At 43.2% G+C, this 22,397-nt stretch overlaps 1 protein-coding gene across 1 annotated transcript; it reads left to right on the top strand.

Moving 5' to 3' along the window:
- Positions 1 to 763: 763 nt before the first annotated feature.
- SAXO1 (stabilizer of axonemal microtubules 1) lies at positions 764 to 22,321 on the top strand. Its single transcript, XM_069474228.1, has 3 exons — positions 764 to 943; positions 9,779 to 9,981; positions 20,907 to 22,321. The coding sequence occupies exons 1-3, from the start codon at positions 894 to 896 to the stop codon at positions 21,908 to 21,910; spliced, it is 1,257 nt and encodes a 418-aa protein (XP_069330329.1). The 5' UTR covers positions 764 to 893; the 3' UTR covers positions 21,911 to 22,321.
- The last annotated feature ends 76 nt before the right edge of the window (positions 22,322 to 22,397 follow it).

Raw genomic sequence — 22,397 nt, 5'->3', positions numbered from 1 at the left:
GAGAAAGGCACTCACAGGGTAATGAAAATGTGTGTGTGTGTGTGTGTGTGTGTGTGTGCAGGGAAGAGGGGCGAGGAGAAGGCAGGAGGTGTGGGGTACATTTTAGGTATAAGATGATCAGGGGAAGTCTAAGGATGTAGTAATTGAGGTAAGACCTGAAAGAATAAACGAATGAGACTTTCAATATGAAGATGGTTTCACATGGTGTTTAGTGGACTCAGAACTGAGGTGGTTTTGCACATATGTGGTGATGCCACATATGTGCAGTGCTGATATTCTGAATTGGCGTAGGAACTGGCCAGTTAGAAAAGACATTGATCTGGCCCCAGAGTAGAGGCTTGGAGCACCCTGTTAGGTCAGTATTAAGCCCTTATTTACTGGGTGGTTGGGAGGGTGTTGGGCAGCTGGGTGGCACACAGAGAGCTCGGGGACCACAGCCACTTTCTATTATGGTATGGAAGTATTCCAGTGTTCATAAAAAGTAGTGTGGCATGTGTAACAGCTGAACACCAGCCATGCTTGTGTGTAATTGTATGACCAAAGGAATTTTGATTAACCATTGCAGTTATAGACCATCTTCTAAATTCTGGCTACTTCACATGGTTTAGTTGGAAAGAAGAAGGGTTAAATTCTGGTTTTCAGTGCTGGCAGTCTTATGGTTTTATTACTCTAGTCTGGGTCACATTTGGAGGAGGTAGCCTTATCAAAATGGATGTATTCCCCCCAAGAAGGCAACCAACCTAACTCCGTGTGTCTTTTATAGGCGGCATCACTGTCCACATCTCCCTACGAAGATTTATGATAAAACAGAGAAACCATGTCTTCTCTCCGAATACACCGAGAACTACCCTCTCTATCACTCTTACCTGCCCAGAGAGTCTTTCAAGCCCAGGATGGAGTACCGGAAAGGGTCCATACCAATGGAAGGCCTGACCACAGCAAGGTGAGGACAAATAGTATCAATGTATGCAAGTATAACATTAAAGTAGCAATGTACAGTACTAATGTACAATATTAATGCAATGTGCAGTATTAATGCATTAGTGTGCAGTATAGACATATGGTATCTTAATGCTAATGTACTGTATCGCTGGAAAAAACCCTGCATCTATTAGCCTGCTCAGTTTTTCCCACACTCCCCCTTAAAAATGATTCTTGCTTGCTGGGGTTAGGTGCAGAGGAAGGCTAAACTGATCTATTTGTTAAATAATAAAGGTTGGAAGATAAGTAAAGTAATAAAGGGATGCAAAAAAGGCTGGGGGGGAGGTGCTGCTGCTGACTAAGGAGTTTTGAGCTTTGTCACATGAAAGGATCCAGATCAGCTTGGGTGGTGGTGGTGGTGAAAGAGAACTTGATAATAGGGGAAAAAATGAGCCTTTTTGGAAATTATGCTGTAGGTTTTGAATTAGAGTTCTCCTAAATGTTCTTCTTTTTTTTTTTTGAGGCAGAGTCCCACTCTGTCACCCTGGCTAGAGTGCTGTGGCGTCAGCCTAGCTCACAGCAACCTCAAACTCCTGGGCTCAAGTAATCCTCCTGCTTCAGCCTCCCGAGTAGCTGGGACTACAGGCATGTGCCACCATGCCCGGCTAATTTTTTCTATATATTTTTAATTGTCCAGCTAATTTCTTTTTTAATTTTTAGTAGAGACAGGGTCTCGCTCTTGCTCAGGCTGGTTTTGAACTCCTGAGCTCAAACGATCTGCCTGCCTCGGCCTCCCAGAGTGCTAGGATTACAGGCATGAGCCACTGTGCCCGGCCTCTCCTAAATGTGCTTTAAGAAATATGAACAATAGTGGCTGGACGTGGTGGGTCATGCCTGTAATCCTAGCACTCTGGGAGGCCGAGGCAGGAGGATAGCTTGAACTCAGGAGTTCGAGATCAGCCTGAGCAAGAATGAGACCCCATCTCTACTACAAATAGAAAAATTAGCCGGGTGTGGTAGCACAGACCTCTAGTCCTAGCTACTCAGTAGGCTGAGGCAGGAGGATTGCCTCAGCCCAGGAGTGTGAGGTTGCAGTGAGCTATGCTGATGCCACTGCACTCTAGCCCAGGGGACAGCAAGACCTTGTCTCAGAAAAAACCAACAACCAACCAACCAAAAAATATATTTCCTTTTCAATTACTCTTGATTTCCAAACTAAGATTTTTTTGATCTAGGTCTGTGCAGAGCGTGGGCCACGTGACTCAGCATATTAGTGTCGTGGTGTCTGTATTGAGGTTGTGGAGGAAGATTCTCAGTCTTAGGTTGTTCCACATGTTGTAAGGCTCTAGCAGAATCTGCTACTGACAATTAGGTTAGTGACCTCCAGGTAGTGGCCAGTGACTGGTGATCCAGTAGAGTAGAAACAAGTTTTGGTGTGATTGGGTAGAGTCTCCGATGATACAGTTTTGTCCCCAGGTGAGACCTGAAAGATTGATGTGTTGTCTGCCTTCTCCATTCCTCCTTTCTGAAGGGCAGGATTGCTGTGAGGCAGAGACGATGGTGCGTGTTAATTGTGCCAGCGTAGTGCTTGCACATTACAGGTGCTCACGACCTGGTGACTTCTCTTCCTGTTGCTCCCCATGTGCCTCATAATTTTGTGCTAGTAAAGGGCCCGGATGGCTCAGGTAAAGCCTAACAGCTCTAACACATTCTGTCTCCAGGTTTTCCTTGGGATAGGGCTAGATGAGGTTGTGGGTTGTAGGTGCTCCTATTGACTAAAAGCTGCTATCTTCTAGATCCACAGGAAGTCCCTGTCTGGGTTATGGGGGCAGGGGGACCCACAGATGGATAAACAAGGCCAAAAGGAGTCCTCAGGTTGGCAGAGATCTCTGGGCAGGGGCAGCTAGAGAATGAGGGGGCGTCGAGGGCCTTGTCGAATGCTTGATTCAAATCAGGTCACTTTTATTCTAAGCATGTATCTTAAATGATTTAGTTTAAAGCATGATGTTTCTGGTTTCTGATGTATTAAAAAATTGTAACTTATGTAATGATTTTTTCAACCTGTGATTTATTAAACAATATGAACCTTAAAGTTGGGGCTTCATTTTGCCAAGAAAACAGCATCCTTAGTCTCTGAGAGTCTACAGACCACAGTGAGAGATGTGGACCATTCCTGAGCACGGCTTTCCTTTTAAGAAACCCTGGTCAACCTCAATGAAGAGCCCTACGCACGTGGATAAGAGACATGTAATTGGTAGACGAGGATGAGAGAGGTGATGAGGGATGGTTTGCAGACATGTTCAGCCTCCTACCCAATTTACAAGAAATCAAGAGCACAATGTGAGTTGTACAGTTGACTTCAGATGTTCTATTTCCTGTCCTGGAAGTGTAGAAAAGGATGCTTTGAGGGCTGGATGTCGGGGGGATGCTCTTTGTTAGTTGCCCACAAGCTTAGGAGAATGAGGACGAACCCTCAGCTTGGGCGGGAGCTCTGCCCCATCACCAAGCTCTAAGGCCCCAGATACAACCCCACGTACCCTCACTCCTCCCGCTGGTGCTTGCAAAACAAAAACTTACCCTCTGACCTGTCCTAAATTATCCTTGCTTTGTGTCACTTGCAACAATAAACATATCACCCAGAAGGCCCCTCTGCTTCTGGCAGAGCCAGAGTAACAATAAATATCATTTACATCAAGATGTGGCTAAAGTGGAAGAATGCAGATACTGAAAGCATTTCCAAAATAAGCTGTTAATGATCAAAAGGCCATTAAAAAGAAAAACTGGCAGGATCAAAGTGACTCATGAGGAAGAAAAAGAGCAGACATGGGTCTCTGTTCTCCTCTATTTTCTAGGAAGATACGAAAGGAGGCATCTATTCTCTCCCTTCTACCTTGATTTTGTTCTCTCTCAACCCTGTGCCTGCCATGCTGGCCACTAGTTTTCATAGACCGAGAACAAAATTCTGCTGCTGTCAGGAAAGGTAGAGAAGCCTCTATTGGAGTGTTCCACCAGGGGCTTCTAGGGGAAGGGAGGAGTCAGCCCCCCATCTGCACCCCTCTGTGTCTGCTCAGATTGTCCCCCCTCTACTCTTAAGACTCATTACTGGACCATCCCACCTACTTCTTTATCTAAACTTTGACCCCGCTTAGTTTCTGAGGTTGGATGGGGGCTCCCACCTGCTGAATGAAAATGTCATGTAGCCTAGGGCTTAGCTGGGTTTGGTGATTAAGCCCAGACACAAAAAACACCTGGTTTCTGGAAAGGTTATCATCCCAGCATGGGGCATGATTACAGCTGCACATGACTCTTACTGACCATAAATCTTGGGGATTTACAGCAGGTGCCATGAGGGGAATGCTTGCGATTTCCAGCCCTTCTTAGTGTTAAACTGTTTCTTGCAGCTCTTGGTGATTCTCTAGGATAGGATCTGCCTTTCGTTCAGATAGACCCGAGATCAATTTATGAATAAGAGGTTTGCACTTCAAGCCTCATTTCCCCTTAGGCATGTCACCCTGTGAAACACTTGGGCCCCAGTTAGGGACATTTATTTCTGTTGGCTAAGCCAGCTCCCTAAAGACGGGCAGAATGAATAGCCTCTGCAGACAGAGGTGAGTCTTCAGTGGTGTTACACGTTTATCCTAAAGAAAGCAGGACTGTGGGTAGAGTGGGAGGGAGGCACAGAGGGGGGAGGTAGAATTGGGTTCAGACTTGATGGGTTTGGCTGAAAGGCAGAGGGCAGGGAGTTGGTAGCATACACTCATTGTTGGCGAGACTCCTTGGTAAACTAAGGAGAGTAAGGGAGGGAAGAGCTAAGAGAGAAGCTGGCACTGGGTAATCCTCCGAAATCTGGGAAAGTAGGAAGAAAGCTGGTAGCAGGTGTGTGTCTTGCCCCACCCACTGAATTCTACACATTATTTGTTCAAATGTATGCTCAACGCCCTACTCAGAGCTGTACCGCTGGGGATACGCTTACTTGCCTCCACAGACTGGGCCTGGGAACTGATGAAGACATACAGATGCGGGTCTCAGCTCTGGGCTTGCCTGCGCAGTTTCAGAGCCTTTGAATGGTCTTTGATTAAATTTGCAAACATTTTGGTCATTATTTCCTCAAGCATTTTTTTCTGTCTCTGATGCTCCATTTCTTTCCCCCAATCTTTTTTTTCCCTCTTTCTTCTTCAGATTGGGTGGTTTCTGTTAAATCTAGTTTCACGTTCACCAAGTTTTTCCTCCCGTATCTTTATTCTGCTATTAAGCTCATACAGAGAATGTTTTATTCTGCATCTTGTGTTTTTCAGTTTTAGAATTTACATTTGGTTATTTTTATTAACATGTTTCTATTTCTCTTCTGTGATTGCCTATCCTTTAATTCATCATGACCTTATTTTAAAATCCTGTCTGCTAATTCCAACATCTGAGTCTGCTTGGGGGTTGGTCTCTATAATTGCCTTATTTTTTTTTGAGCATGGGTCAGATTTTTCTATATGTCAAGTAATTTTGGACTGATTTTGTACATTGTGAATGTTATTTGTTGTAGACTCTCTAGATATTTTTTATATTCCTGCAAAGAGCATTTTTTTTTTTTTTTTTTCTGGACAGGCTCAAAGTGCAAACTCCATGTCTTGGTTGGCAGTTCACATCTCAGTTCTTTATCTGTAGCATGGTTGCTTAAAGTTTGCCTGCTTATGCAAATTGGTCAAGCAGAGATTTTGGGCCCAGTTTATGTACAGAATCTGGGGCTTCTTGTCTTTGGCTTTCTCCTTTTTGGGATTCCTTCTGCATTTTCCAGCACCTGTGGTTGCCTCAAAGTTATTCCTCTGGTCCTTTAATCAAGAAAAGATAATCAAGAAAGACTTGCCTTTTAGCTGTTAGATGGCCATTTTCTTCTTCTGTCTGTTGGCCGCTTCCAGAATCTGCCTGTTTTGGTTACTCACTAGTGCTTTTAGGTAGTTTTTTCTATTTTGTCCAGAGTGTGTATGAAGTGAGGGCAGATGTTAGCCTCAGCCTCGGTGGAAGTTGAGGCACTGAGAGGGTAGAGGAGGAGATAGGGACTGTGTTACTTGGATCCTGGAGGGCATGTGCTTGGAATGCCATCTGTTACAGTGAAGACCAGGACTCTGTGTGTCCCGTCAGGATCAGGGGCACAAATCAAGCCCCTGTGACTCAGCTGAGGGATCTTTCTCGGTGTATTGGGATGGGCTCCCCAACCTGCCTGGGATGACAGACTGGTTTCCTTAGAGGGTGCCTTTTGACCCTGGGAAGTTTGAGAATTACATGTGGAAATAATAAAACAAATCAGTGGACAAAGAGCAATGCCCTACAGGGGAGATTGAGAGGGAACAAATCACGAGGAATAGTCTTGTATCACAGAAGTCAAGGGAGAGAGTATTCAAACAATGAGCGAAAGGATAGATGCTATGACAAGGACACAGTGCGATCAGGAGAAAGAACGATTGGATCTGGAAAGGGCAGCACCTCGAGGCCGTGCCTAGAGCAAGGAGTGGGTAGAATCAGATTGGAGGGGTGTGGCCCGAGTGGGAGCTGAGGAAGACAAGTCTGCACTTGCAGAAGGGAGGGAGAAGAGAACTAGAGGAAAATGGAGTCCAGTGAGGGTTGTGCCGTGTTTTATTTCTTTTAAAGATGGGAGACCCTCCGTATACAGAGGAGGAGATAAAACCACAGTCTAGGAGGTGTCCACAGACGAGCTTCCTGAGAAGGGGAGGGGCGGGATTCAGAGTAGGGGTGAAAGCTTTGCTTTGGGCAAGGGGAGGGACTCCTCTTACTTGGACACACTAACAATTTCTGAGGTTAGATAAACATTAAACATAGATTAAAAAAAAAATGTTGCATGGCCCCTTTGTCATGGTGAAAATCTCCATTTTCCACTTCCAGGCTCATGACCCTAGTTAGCTGTTATTTCCTCTTTCCCTTTGTCAGATTCTTGTCAAACACCTTTCTTTAGCTTTGCCAAATGATTTGAAGTCAAGTTGTTATGACTTCCCCAGCAGGGCCACTTTAACCTTTGCTTAACTCTGAGTTTAACTCTTGGCCTTCCATACTATATAACTTTTATAGCTACTTACCCAAAAGAAACTTACATCTTTGACCAGTTTTTTTTTTTCTTAGTTCGTGGCCACAGTGGGCACAGGGACTGGGGAATGTGCCACAGGAAAAGCCAGTGTCCTTAAAATACAATAATTGAAAAAAAGCTATTCAATTTGAGCAATTGTGGGGAAGAATAAAGACTTTTCTTTGACGTGAACTTAAAAGCTGTAAGGTTATGTGTGATTGGGGACATGCAGTTATGTTGTGGTTAATGACAGGTTTCAGTGAGTGTTCTCAACATAAAAACATAATGAGGAAACACATAAATTCTGAGTAAATTCACTCTGAAGCCACAGTAACTATTGTCAGCTAGGGTATATATAAATCAAACTTTCAGTTTAAACTTTTTCCTGTCTTCAGAAGAAGATAATTTTTTTCTCATAATCATTTGCCTTAGTTATACCTGATCAATAAATTGAACCATAGATGCACATTTACAAAGGAAGTTAAATTTTATTACTAGAGAAGGAGATTAACAATTTCATTCCCTAAACATGGGGAGCAAGGATTTTGCTGCATTCGCTTTTGTCTTTGAGAAACCCATGTCAGGATAGCCCAGGAACTGGCGAGTATGGTTGTGTACTTTTTACCTATAGAAGCAGCAAGAGACGGGGGCATTAAATGTGCTTTAGTTGTCAGAGAGCCTGGCAGCCCTTGAAGGAAGATTCTTGCAGCATCTCTGAGAGGACAGTAGCTGTACCAGCAGGAGAGGATGCCATGGTCTCTGTGCGCAGTTGCGCAGGTGCAGGTGAGCGTGGCAGGCCCACGGCTGGAAAGCGCTCCTGGGTGCTCTGAGGTTGGAGGGCTTGACGTGGCAGCTCAGGCATTGGCTTTGTTCCTCACCTCTTGGCCTTGGTGTCTTCTGATGCTGCTTGGAAGTGAAGAAGGCTGAAGGCTTGGGTAGCCGTCACTGAATGTGGGTTTATGAGGGTTTAGCAATGTATAGTCTCAGGTTGCCTCAAAACCCCATTGCATCCCTTCTGGGAGTGAATGAGGAGAGCCCAACTTCCCTTGGGAGCACTCCCTTTAGAAGGCAAGCTTTCCAACCAAAAGCCCCTTTCCAGTTAATTGCTTTTCAGACAGAAAAATTGGGCATTTCCATTTGTCTCTGTAGCCTAAGGTTTTAAGATGCAGTTGCTTTAGTATGAACACACATCAGGGTGACATTTGTTCACCAAGAAGGGTGAAAGTGTGAAGTTGACCCCTGGCTTCTTGTCTGGCCTGTTCACTCCATGAGCCCCGATATCCACAGTGAGCTTCCAGACACCTCAGGCCAACAGTGGGGCCCATGGGAAGGGAGCTCAGGTCGAACCTCCTGTAACTGTGGCTACAGTATATTTTTAAATCTACCCAGAGGGTGTTATGGGAGTTCAACTGAAGCATCTCCCATTTCCTCCTTAGAGCCCTAGAGAGACTAATTCTCCTGCTTCCTAACTCCTTCCTCCCATCCCATCCCCAGCAGTTTCGGCACCCGGTTTGTGTTTATTGACAACCACGTGTATAATTCATGCAAGACAGGTTACAGTGGAGCGTGTTACCTTTGCTAGTCAAGCATGGCTCAATAACACTGCTCCAGATTGTGGCCGGGAAGTAGGTTTTATTGGTGTTTGGGCCTAATGTTTTCCTGTCCGGAAACCTTCCCCTTCCCTTGGTGGGGTTGTTTTGGCAAGCACCGTCAGGGAAAATCCACCTTCCTCTTGTCCAGTAGGATAAATGGGTTCCAGGCAAGAGTGGTCTGTTGTGTGAAGCAAAAGCCCTTGGGGGGAAAGTTGTTAGTGTTGAGAAGTGGGAAGTTGAGACTGCCCTGGTGGGCAGCCCGAGCCCAAGCTTGAGTCCTGGTGTTGCCAGGGTGGTTCCCGATGGCGTTGCAGGGAGCAGCTGGGTCTTTTTGTCACTGTGGGATGCTTTGAGAGGGGACTGCTTCCTGCTTGGTGAAGACCATCATGCTTTTTCAATCCTAGTGTTTTCATACTCTCTGAAATAATGGGGGCACTGACAGCAGATAGTGGAGAAACGAAAGATTCGGGATCTCCATTTATTGTACTTTTTTTCTTTTCTGTGATGCCAAATAGAGGAAGGAGATAAACGTTCACGGGAGAAGCTTTTGGGAACACAGTGAAGGGAGGTGGTGGTTCACAGTGAAGAGAGTGGGTGGGAGCAGGCCGGGAAGAGGGGCCCTTTATGGTGGTGGGAGGGCAGTGTGGTCGGGCGGGGTGGAGATGGCGGGAGGTGTGAGGATTGGGAAGTAAGGCAGGGCCCAGGTCCAGGAAAGCTTATAAATCATGATAGAAAGTTGGATTTTTATCTGGAAGATTTTTAAGCGGGGGAGAGAGATGGTCTGATCTTTATTTAGAGAGTTTATTTTGGCCACACTATGGGGTTAAAGTAGAAGTGGCAGGAGTGAAGCAGGAAGCTCAGGGGTAGGCTGCCACCTGTTCCAAGTGAGAAATGGCCCTGGGCTGGACCAAGGGGGAAGGAAAAGCCATGGGGTGGAGGGGCTGCACTTGGTGAACGACAGACTCGGGGGCCGCAAGGGGAGGGAGTCAGGGATGATGTCCAGGTGCCCGGCTTGGGTGAGAAGGAAATGGTGGTGCCTTTTTCAAAAGTGGGAAACATAGAAGGAAAAGCAGTTGCAGTTGGGGGATAGAGTAGAAGGTGACTTCTCAGCAAACATTTGTAGAGTTGGGTTGACTGGAAAACTTAAGCCTTATTCCAAGCCAAGGACCCCAATGACATGCACTTATTTTCCTTACAGAAGAGATTTTGGGCTTCACAAAGTGGTACCAGTGAAGCTCCACCAGCACAAGCAGTTTGTCCCAAGTGGAGAGAACATGGATTTGCTCACAACATACAAACAAGATTACAACCCCTACTCTGTGTGTCGCACGGACCCCATCAAACCTCGGGACAGTAAATATCCATGTGGCACCAAGATGGAGTGTTTGCCTACTTACAAAGGTGGGTGAGTGCTTGAGGGGCAGACTAGGGGTAGGATAGGCCAGGAACTGTGTTTTATGTGCACATCCCCTTAGTGCAAGGGTCACCGGTGAACTATTTCCCCCAGGCCAGCTCTGGCCAGCAGCCTGTTTTTGTGTAGCTGGAGAGCTAAGAATGGTTTAAAAATTTTTAAATAGTTAAAAAAAAATCAAAAGAATATCATTTCAGGACAGTGAAAATGATACATTATATGAAATTCAAAGTCTGGTATTCATAAGTATGTTTCATTGGAGCACAGCTATACTCATTCATTTATGCATTATCTGTGGCTACTTTTTGCGCTATATGGCAAAATTGAGTAGTTGTGAAAGAGACCCTATGGCCTGGGAGGCCTAAGACACTTACTATCTGGCCCTTTATAGAAAATATTTGCCAACCCCTGCCTTAGCTTGCTGTTTGAGTCTTACACTGCGGAAGCATTTGAAGTTCAAGCTAAATTGGTTTCTACAACTAATTGAGTGATTCCTTCATCCATTAAAAAAAAAATTGAAATGTAACATATGTACAGAAAAGTATGCAAATCATAATTATATAGAGCAGTGAATTTCTACTGAACACACCCATAGAAATGACACCCAGATCAGGAAATACAACACTACTACTCCCTTCACGTACTGTCCCCTACCAGAATGTAACAATTATGCCAACCTTTAATATCTTCAATTAGTTTTGCTATTATAGTCTTGAGCTTTATGTAAATGAGTTGCTTCATTCCTTATTGCGTACCTATTACCTATCAGGCATAGTCCTGGGAACTGTGAAGGAAGTATAATGACCCGCCCTTATCCCTCTCATCTAGCAGGAGAAACGAGACATGCAGCTATAGGTGTCGGGCAAGCAGTGTGGTGGATGCCCACTCTGTGGAGCTTGGCCACAAAGACCGAAACCGTGTGAGGGGAGGCCAGGTTTGCAATCGATAACTCCTGCTAGGACACCCACTGTTTCCATAGAAGGACATGCTAAAAAGTTCATGGACCTCTAAATGACTGTGATGAAGGTTGCTTATTATTAAGTCAAGCCAAGCATTTAGGCTGGAGTGGGGAGGTGGAGGGATGGAAGACTCTTACTAGAAAGAACTCTAAATCTGTCATTCTGGAAGACCTCAGGTATGGTTGAGCTTCTCTGCTTCTCCCAGGAACTGAGACTCGGGGCTGGACTGGTGTGGGCCTCTTCAGCAACCGGGGCTTTGTCCTGTGAGTTTCTTATCTTCAACTTCCTTTTCTAACACTCCCTCATAGCCACCTTTCGTCAAGCTACGTTCCGGATGTTATCATCCCCCAAAGTGGCCCCACCTCCAAAGCCTTTGTGCACCCCAACATCCTGTCCTTCTGCTTGTTCTTTTATCTGCTCCCACCACAACAGTCCTTGACCTTGCTAGGAACTCTCGTCTATTGACACCTCACCCTTCCCTCTCCCCATGGAGCCTATTCCATGTTATATCATTGCAGCCCATCTCCTGCTAATACCCTAAACTCCCTATCCCTTCTGTCCTCTCATTGTTTCCTTCTGGCAAAGCCCTCATCCTGCCTTCTCCATGTCTACACCTGGGCACACACCTGAGCATATCTCTAGACTTGTCAGCTCTTATCCATTTGCCACAGAAAGGAAGAAGGAGAGGTCTTTTAAAAATGGCAATCCAGTCTGACCTCTCCTTTTCTTAAAACCCATCAAATAATCATTGTGGTTCTTAGGATAACATCCCAAACCTTGACTGCCTCCGCTGATGCCATGGAGGTCCTGCCTTCTCCTCCCTGAGCCCCTCTGCTCCAGGCCTCTTCCAGTTTTCTTCCTGCATTTCTTTTCTTCCTCAGGGCATTTAGCACATGTGATTCCTTCTGTATAGAGCCCTCTGCTTCCTTGCTCTAGAACTCATCCTTCAGCTAATAGCTGAAATGTCACATTCCCAGACCTTCCCCCCATGCCAGACTGGATGCTCTCTGGTGCCTTGCACTTCTTTGTCTTGTCATTCATTAGTTTTGTTTAATATTTGTCCCCTTGGCCAGACTGTAAGCTCCAAGGGGTCAGGCATCTGTCTTTTTCTTTGCCAATTACCCCTCCCTTCTCTGGCAGATACCATATGGGTGTTTTACAAAGGAGTCCATACAACCAGGTTCATGGTAGGGTAGCACTTTTCCCTCTACAAAGTGTGTTCTTTTCCCTTTTCAGCTAGTGTTTACAGGAAGACCAGAAACAGGGCATTACAGACACTGAACAGGTGGGATGGAGGAATGAAAGTGGAAGAGTGCTTTCCTCCAGTGGGGGAGGGAGTAGGGGATAGGGGCAGGAGATAGGACAGGTCCTGCTACAAACTCCCCTTCCTTCACACCCTCTTCGTGGGTCCCCTTGGTTCCTGAGTCTTGGCACAGTGAGAGGCTCTTTAGAACAACTGCCTGCTCGGCTCAGTTTCTCTCCCCCACCTTGCCCTAGGTGCAGGGAGAGACTACTTAGCCCTCAAAATAAAAATACATCACAGCTTCTGTGGCTGTCTTAAATTTTTAAAAAGGTAAAAAAAAATCAGAGTATCTGTGGCTGTCATAAAAAACCAACAAGATAAGAATACACACACAGAAAAAAACCCACCTGATACTTACGCTTTAATCTCTTCCACCTCCAGCTTTCCCATGTTCCTTTCTTTGCACAGCTACATCTCAAACTGTCCTTTGCAAATCATAGAAGAACGAGTATTCCACTGCTAAAATGGAATCATGGCTGATTTTTCCCTACTGATAAAGTTAAAATTGAGAAAATCCTATTTTCTTCTCCTTCATTTTCCTTAAACTTCTTGCACCTGTCAACTGCTTGCCTACTGAAACAGAATTAATAAACAAATACCAGTCAAGTATCCACTGCACTTCTGAGAACCAGGCATGCATAGATAGGTAGAGTTTTTGCTTTGGGAACATATGCGTGTGAGGTTGGATTTCATAGCTTTCCTCTGAAAATCAGATTTAAAAACAAATTGGTATGTAGTTAAAGGAAACATATTTGTAATTAGATTAACCCCTTGGCACCAGTTTGCAACCTATGTGCCTTCATAGTTTGTTTTTTTTTTTTTTTTTTTTTTTTTGAGTAATACTGTCTTTCTGTTTGTGCTCCTATAACAAAATCCTTGAGACCAGGTAATTTATCAATAATATAGATTTATTTCTCACAGTTCTAGAGGCTGGGAAGCCCAAGATCAAGCCACTGGCAAGTGTGGTGTCTGGTTAGGCCTGGTCGCTGCTTCTGAGATGGTGCCTTATTGCTGTGTCCTTACATGGTGAAAGGCAAAAGGCAAAAAAGGTCCTAAGATAGTTCCCTCCAGCCCTTTAATGGTGGCACTAATCCAATCATCAGGGTGGAGCCCTCATGAATTAATCATTACCCCAAAGGCCTCCCCGCTTAATGCCATCACAGTGGGGATTAAGTTTCAATACATGAATTTTGAGAAACATTCAGACCATAGCAAATACTTATCAGATTCTATTAATTTAAGTGGTTTATTTATTTCACTGCTTCCCTATGACGTAAGGGCCTCCAGAACTGGGCCTTGAATGCCCTACGTCTGTATCTTCAGCATTTAACATAAGGAGTGGCACAACAAAGGTGTGTCAAGTGAAGGAATAAATAAATGAATGAATGATTCTGAACCATTGTTTACAAGGACTCCAGGTGACAGAGTTTGGCAGTAGATCTATACAAATCCCCACCTAGCCTGTGGGTCCTGGCCAGAAGCAAGAGTGAGTTTTGAGAAGGCCCATGACATTTACCCTGCCCTTGGGTCAGTCCTGAATAACTTCATGCATGTGTTGAGTGGCCACACCCTTGCCTTATTTCTTGATATATCATCCCTTGGATGACTTGTCTCTTGTAAAACTTTGCTGCTTCAGCACGTCTTTTCCATTGCAACATTCATGTCTTATGGCTATATATTGATTCTCTTCCCCCCCCCAAAAAAACCCTCAAAGATCAAGATCATTAAATATATATATTTCAATGGGTATCATCTATATTTTTTCTATATGCTCTGCTTACATTGGTTCCACAGGAAAAATATGCAAACTTTTTCCTTTCCACTCTTATGGCCAGCACCTTTACTGGGGTCCAGAAAACCACCAATAAAATATGCTCCAGCAGCATTTGGTTGTAATTTGTGACATTTTCAAAACACTGTGCAATTGGAAAGATTGAGAGTGTAATTACTTGATGCTCAGCTTTAGGTTTAGCTAAGTTTTTTTTTTTTAAAGACACATTATTGAATGGAATCCCTTTTAAAGAGGTTCTTGCCAATTACCCACATGACACTCTGGCCCTAAAGGGCTTTACTGGCGTGTGAATAGTTTGTCATGTGGAATTCTGAGGTTTTCAGGGTCCTGTGGAGGTTTTCTGTAATAAATGCTGGGTGGAGGAAGTCAGAGGCTGGATAATAATGTGGTTTCAACTGTATTGTTGGGTATCAGAAATCACATGAGGCAGCTTTATGCTTAGGAACCTGTTTTCTTAACACTTCATCCATCACAGAAGAGGGCCAGAAACGCCCTGTCCTACCCACCCCCAAGTACCTTGAGGCAGCGTGTAGGCATCTATAGGTAGGTGCCCCCATTTCAGTGAGGCCTAAAGTCTGGGGTGGGGGAAACATGTGGTTTATATTCAGCAAGATGGTTCCCTCTACGGCCCCTAATGCTTTCAAGATGCTGATAGAGCCATTAATGGCTCTTGGAGAAAGATTAGATTTTCAATTAAAATGAAGCCAATTTTGAATAAATAGTTGGTAGTAGTATTGGCCTAAAATAAACTTAAGAGTGTGCTTGGGGCCAGGGGCTGGGGATATGTCAGGACTTCTGGAGTGGTGAAGTAAGGAGCTTGGCAAATCTTCTTTTCAAAAAGCAATGATGAAACTAGACAAAATGGTAAAAATCAACCATTTCAAGATTGTAGAAATCAACCAAAGGCACACAAAAAATTGAGCAACATTTATGTAAGAAAAACTGTTGAACCTTTGGTTATGAGCACTGGAAGTCTGATGTTTTATCCTGGGACTGCTTCTATCATCTCTCCCGACTATTCCATCTGTGTGGTAGTTCTGCTTGGGCACAGGCTAGACTGTGAAAACATCAGCTCTGCTGCCAGTAGGGTCTAACTTGATCGGGAATAGAGTGCATATCTAGGGGTTTTGATAAAAACAATAGTGATCTCAATGGCAAAAATCAGGGAAAACAGCTTTCGAGTTAGAGGTTGTAGTACTAACTGTAGCAAGCAAAAGACCAGCAAACCTGCTAGAAATTTAACAGGGAGATCCAAACGATCTCCGTGGGCTAGGCCTTGATAAGCTTATACATATTGCTGGTCATCTGGAAGGCTGTGCACAATGGGCAAAGGTGTGTGCAGGCTCAAGGGACATCAGAGAGGGTCCTATCTACTCATCATCGCTGGCTAAATGTGAGGCCTAGTGCCTGTGCAGAGGAGATATAAGAAAGCCCAGAAAAAATAAAAGCCAATTTAGACTTGTAAACTGCCTGATCTTTGTGTGTATGTGTCCTAACCCACACACAGATTCATTGGCAAAGGATGAAACCCTTCCTCGTATTCAAATATAACTTCTGATCAGTCATTGGGTGACCACTACACTATGCTGACATAGGGCGACCCTTAGGAAGCCAAGCTTAAAAATAAAAATAATTAAAAAAAAAAAAAAAAAAAGGAAAAAATGAGCAAAAATATCAGTGGCCACATACTGTCGAGAAGATAAGACTCTATAGAATTTGTGCAGATAAGCCACTGAATGCAAGGAAAAAAAAAATCCCAGAGGGGGAACAAAAGCCAGAGTTGCTACAGCATAGTATCTAAAGTGTTGCATTTTTAACAGAAAATTATAAGACATGAAAAGAAACAGGGAAGTATGATCCACACATGGGAAAACAGTCAAAAAAGCAGTCAAGTAAAAAGTATCTCTGAAGGAGCACAGATGTTGGACCTAGCAGACAAATACTTCAAACTAGCTATTATAAACATATTTAAAGAACAATAGGAAACCATATTTAAAGAAATAAAGTATGACAGCAATTGTTCCTCAAATAGACAATGGGAATCACAAAAAAAAACTGCAGTTGAAAGGGCAATAACTAAAATAAAAGTTATAGGGGCTCAACAGCAGATTTGAGCTGGCAGAAAAAAGAATCAGTGAAATGAAGAAGATAGGTCAATAGAGATTATCCAATCTGAAGAATAGAAAAAAATAAACTCAGCCTTGTGAGATACCATAAAGCATATCAATATGCTCATAATGGTACCCTCAAAAGGAGAAAGGGATAGAAAAAATATTTGAGGGGTTAATTGCTGAAACTTCTCAGATGTCATGAAGAATATTTATCAATAAAGAAGTACAATATAAATAGAATACACACAAAGGGCCATACCTATTGACATCATAGTTCAACTATTGAAAGCAAACAAAGATTTGGAAAAAAGAAAACTCATCACATGCAGAAAAATGATATCATTAACAGCTGAGTTTACTTCAGATACAATGGAGGACTACAGGCAGTGGGTTGACATACTCAAAGTACTGAAAGAAAATGTCAACCAAGAATTTTATATCCAGTGATATTTATGTTCTTCAGAAATGAAGGGACAATAAAGACATTCCCAAATAAAGACTGACAGACATTGTATTAGTTGCTAGCTGACTTGCCTTATAAGTAATACTAAAGGAAGTCCTTCAGGCTAGAAGGAAATGATGCCAGATGGTGACACAAATCTGCACACAGAAATAAAGAGCACTGGTAAATAAGTAAATGTATACTTTTCTCTTAAGTCATTTAAAAGACATTTTTTTTCTCTTAATTTAAAAGACAACTACAGAATAATCAGTACTTTTGAAACTGTGGGGTTTCTTCCAGGAATGCAAGGTTGGTGTAACATCAGAAAATCAATGTCATATGCCATATTAATAAAGTAACAGACAGCTACTTGATAGAAAGCATTTGGTAAGGTCCAATACTCATAAAAGCTCTCAGCAAGCTTAGGACAACAAGGAAACTTCCTCAGCCTGATAAAGGACATCCACAAAAAACCGTCTACTTATAAAACATCATACTTAATATGGAAAGACTGAATGCCTTCTCTCTAAGAGATTGGAAGCTAGGTTAGTATGTCAGCTCTCACCACTTCCATTCAACATGATATTGGAGGTTCTAGCCAGTGCAATAATTCAAGAAAAACAAATGGATCTAGATTTGAAAGGAAGATGTGAAACTGTCTTTATTCAGACAACATAATCCTATATAAAGATAATAGTAAGGAATTCACAAAAACTAAAAGAGATAATAAATGAGTTCAGCAAGATTTCAGTATTGGAGAGCAGTATATAAAAACCAATTATATTTCTGTATCCTAGCAACGAAAATCAAACTAAATTTAAGAAAACAGTTCTCTTCCCGGTAGCCTCGAAATGAATAAAATACTTGGAATGTTTTTTAAAAAAATAAGTGTAAGACTTATACACTGAAAACTACCAAACAATGCTGAGACAAATTAAATAAAATCTAAAGAATGGTGAGACATTTATGTTCATGAATGGAAGATTCAATACTATTAAGATGGAGTTTGTCCCAGACTGATCTATAGGTTCAGTGCAATCCCTATCAAAATCCCAGTAGGCTTATTTTTATTTTTGAAATTGGCAAGATGATCCTAAATTATATATATAAAATTGAAGTAAACCAGAATAGCTAAAAGTTTTTTTTTTTTTTTTTGAAAAATAAGAACAAAGCTAAAGCATTTATACTTCATGGTTTCAAAACTTTACTAAGAAGCTACAGTAATTAAGACAGTGTGGTATTGACATAAAGACAGATGTAATAGCCAATGCAACTGAATTGAGAGTACAGAAATAAACCTTTATGTCTATTGTCAATTGATTTGTCACAAAGATGCCTGGGCACTTTAGTGTGGGAAAGACAGTCTTTTTGATAAATGGTGTCAGAGTAGTTGAATATCCACATGTGAAAACATGAACTTAGACCTTTACCCCACACCATACTCAAAAATTAAAGGATCAGAAACTTAAATGTAGTAGCTACAACTATGAACCTTTTAAAATAAAACAGGAGAAAATCTATGATATCTTGGAATAGGCAAAGATTTCTTAGATATGGCATCAAAAGCATGATTCATAAAACAGACTTTATCAAAATTCTATACCTTTGGGTGCTTTGAAAGACAACATTAAGAAGATGAAAATGTAAGTGACAGACTTGGAAAACATAAGTCACATACCTGGTATAAGACTTGTATCCAGAATATGTGAAAAACTCTTAGAATTCAATAAGAAGACAAAAGCCTGACTTTAAAATGGGCAAAAGATTTGAATAGGCTTTTTGACAAAAAGATAGATGAAGGGCTAATAAGCACATGCAGAGATATTCATCATCATTAGTTGTTAGGGAAAGGTAAATGAAACTACGAGATAACAACTAAACACCCACCAGAATATTTATAATAAAGAAAACCCAGATAGTAACAAGCATTGGTGAGGACATGGAGAAATGAGAATATTCATGCATTGCTGGTGGGAATGTAAAATGGCACTTCCACTTTGGAAAAATTTGGCAGTATCTTAAAAAGCTAAACATAGGATTACTGTACAACCTAGCAATTCCACTTCTCAGTATCTACTCAAGAATAAATGAAAACATATGTTTACACAGACTTCTCCATAAATATTCATAGCATAATTTTTTATAATACCCCCAAAGTAGAAACAACTCGAATATCCATCAATTGGTGAATGGATAAACAAAATTTGGGTATATCCATATAATGTAATACTATTCAACAATAAAAAGGAATGAACTGCTGACACATAGTCCGACATGGATGAACCTCAATTACATTGTGTTAAGTGAAAGAAGCCAGACCAAAACACATGACATCTTATGTGATTCCATTCATATGAAATGTCCAGAAGGGACACAGTTATAAAGACCAAGAGCACATTAATGGTTGCCTAGGGCTGGGGCTGGGAGTGAAGATTGAGTACAAATGGGGATGATTGATATTTTTGCCATAATGCAAATGTTCTACACTTGAACTTAGTCAAAAGGCCAAGAAGTGACAAATGCTCTATAACTGGATTTTGGTGATGGTTACACAACTCTATAAAAGTCAGTGAATTGTGTACTTAAGATGGTACATTTTATGTTACGCAAATTATATCTCAATAAAGCTGTTGAAAAGTATGCCTGCAGACTCTACTAGTGTTGGCCGTATATGCCCAAAGCTCCTGGGAAGCTGCTTCTGTTGTAAGTCTTTGTAAAGTGGTAAACAAGAGAATTCCCTGTGGATTCAGAGGGCTCACATGGGCTACTTTAGGCCTGGTAATTTGTGGGCCCAACAGGGCAATGTAGGTCTTGGATGTGAGCCAAGTGTTATGGAAAGAATGGCAGCAGTGCCAAGGTGGTTGATTGGCGGTGTGGTTTGCCATCCTATTTTTCTCACCTGGACTTTCAGTCTTGGAGCTGACCTAAGAGTTTGTATAGTAGAGTCACTTTAAGGACAGTGTCTCCTCCTCAAGATGTGTGAGGGCCACCTCTAGTGCGGATTTCCTTTGGGTCCAAGCCTTCCTTTACTTTGGCCATTGCAGCCCCTCAGCAGAGGTTCCTCTTGAGATGGACGTCCCTAGATGTAGCTGGCAATCCTTTTCATTCTTCTAACGTTCTGAAGTTCTCCTCCTCCTCCAAATCTTTCCTGGTTATTTTTTCTTTACCCTTCACACCATCTAGGAGTATAGTGCCCTAACTGTGATATGGACTGTCAGAAGAGCATGGCTTTGGAGTCAACTATGTGGTTTAAATTTCAACTTAACTCACTTGCCATGTGACTTTTGGGCAAGCTTTTTGAAGCCTCTCTGAGCCTTTGCTTTTGGAAATCTGTAGAATGGAGACAGTCATACCTATCACAAAGGGTTATTGTGAGGATGAAAAAAGATGGTGTATGGAAAGTCTTGAGCACAACTCACTGGCACGTGGTTGGTGTTCCTTAATTGTTAGAACCGGATATTAGAGCGGGTCAGATCATGGTCTCTGGATCTGGACTTGAATTCATGCTTTTCCCCTTCTAGCCAAGTGATCTGGGGAAAATTCCCTAATTTTCTGTGTCTCTCTGTTTCTGCATCTGTAAAATGGGCATTTTGATAGTACCCACCTCATTAGGACTGTCTGAAGATTAAACAATATACAAAGCACTTAGAACACTGCCTGTTACATAATAAGTTTTATACAAGTGGCAACTGCTATTGTTCTCTTACCAGCCAATATAATGTCTATATTCCCTTGGAGCGGCATATTTGATTTATGTGGATTGGATGTGAGGATTATAGGGACACAATGGCTGTCACCCCACAGATGACTAGGTAGGCCTGGTTGGTCCAGTTGGTGGCCCATGAGTGGTGAGTTGTGAATCCCCTGTCTCACTACAGCAGAAGCATCTTCCCACTTACTCCATGCTGATTCAGAGTGGGCACCTTCCCTACAGGAGAAAGGAACGGTTCCTGGGTCAGGGTAAGCCAGTGGTTGAACTTCTCTGCAGGAATGTATTGCCCGGATCCTCCCACGACTGTGGATCTTCTAAAATCCCTGCATGCAGCACTATGTATGTGTGCACACACGCGTGCGTGCGTGCGTGCGTGCATGAGTGCGTGCTGGGAACGGGTGATAACAGTTCCTGTAAATCTGTCTCTTCTGCACAGTAGCCTGCAAGTTCCATAGAGTTGAAACATCGAGCTCTTGGTTCTGGTGGTAGCAGGGATCTTCTCTGTTTTTCCCTTGTCTCAAAGAACACCTCATTGGAATACATGCAAATTGGGTGACCTGATTTGTTATTAATTATCTCTTCTGCATTAATTTCAGCTGATTATTTACCCTGGAACCAACCAAGACGAGAACTGCTTCGTCCGGAACACAAGTACCGGCCAGCATCAACCAGGTTTGATGATAGAACCACACACCAGGATGACTACCCTGTAAAGGGCCTTGTGAACACCATGAGCTATAAACCTCCGCCAGTACCAAAGCTCTGTAACATCCCCTTGGAGGACCTGACTAACTACAAGATGAGCTATGTGGCCCACCCTGTGGAGAAGCGCTTTGTGCATGAGCCAGAGAAGTTCAGGCCCTGCGAAATCCCCTTTGAGAGCCTCACCACCCACAAACAGTCCTACCGGGGCCAGATAGGGGAGCCTGCCAGGAGCTTGAAACCTCCAGCCAGGCCCCCTGGGCTAGACGTGCCTTTCTCTAACACCACCGAGTTTCGAGATAAGTACCAAGCTTGGCCAACGCCCCAGATATTCTCTAAAACTCCCATCGCCTATGTCCCTCCCGAAGAGAAGATGGATCTTCTGACAACAGTGCAGTCCCATTACACGTACCCTAAGGGTGCCCCGGCTCAGTCCTGCCGACCGGTGCTCCCGGTTAAGAAGAGCAGCTGCTTCGAGAGCTCCACCACCACCAAGGATGACTACAAGCAGTGGGCCAGCACGCGCATGGAGCTGGTCAAGCCCACTCCCCAGCTGAACCTTCCCACGGAGCCCTTGGACTACCTGACCACCACTCGGGCCCACTATGTGCCCCACCCACCCAGCAACACTAAAAGCTGCAAGCCCCCCTGGTCTGGCCCTCGAGGAAATATCCCTGTGGAGGGCCAGACCACCTATGCCATCAACTTTACTCCCAAGGAAATGGGCAGGTGCCCAGCTTCATACCCTGAGCCCCCTGGCTACGCCTTTGAGGAAGTGGATCCTTTCGGGCACAGGATGTACAGGCCGATTTCCCCAGCAGGCTCTCGGCAGAGCAGCCGTCTTTCTGTGGGTGATTCCGGAAACCCCAATCAGAAGGAATTGTCAGTGTCAGTCTGATTTCGAAAAATGGTTATTTAGAAATTGCACAGTACTTTTAAAAAGCAGACAATTAAGAATTATTCATGGGAGAAAAAAAGAATTCCTCAAATTGAAAAAAAAAAATGTTTATCACCATTTCCAGGATACTAGAATAAAATGAGAATCACTTGACTCCAGGAAAAATGACAATTTACCACTGGCTAATTAAATCCCCTTAACCCTCTCTCTACTGTCCTGGTCCCCCCCCCCCCGGCCCTCCAGCTCCCTTACTTTGTGCTCGTGGAGTCAAAGCTGGTTTCTGTGAGGTTTTCTCTGATCCAGATGTATTTTGTTAATTTAATCATTGTATGAAGTGACACAATGATCAAGACTTGCCAAGTATGACGTGGCAAAGAATAAATTTTATTTTGGGGGGGGGATTGAATTTGTGGTCTGTGTGTTTACCCCCATGCGCTGTGTATGTAGCCAACATGTCTATGCAGAGAGCAGTCTGTATTGCTTGGGA

This window comes from Eulemur rufifrons, chromosome 7, assembly GCF_041146395.1.
Source record: "Eulemur rufifrons isolate Redbay chromosome 7, OSU_ERuf_1, whole genome shotgun sequence".
Taxonomy (NCBI): domain Eukaryota; kingdom Metazoa; phylum Chordata; class Mammalia; order Primates; family Lemuridae; genus Eulemur; species Eulemur rufifrons.
This window is presented reverse-complemented; position numbering and strand designations above follow the sequence as displayed.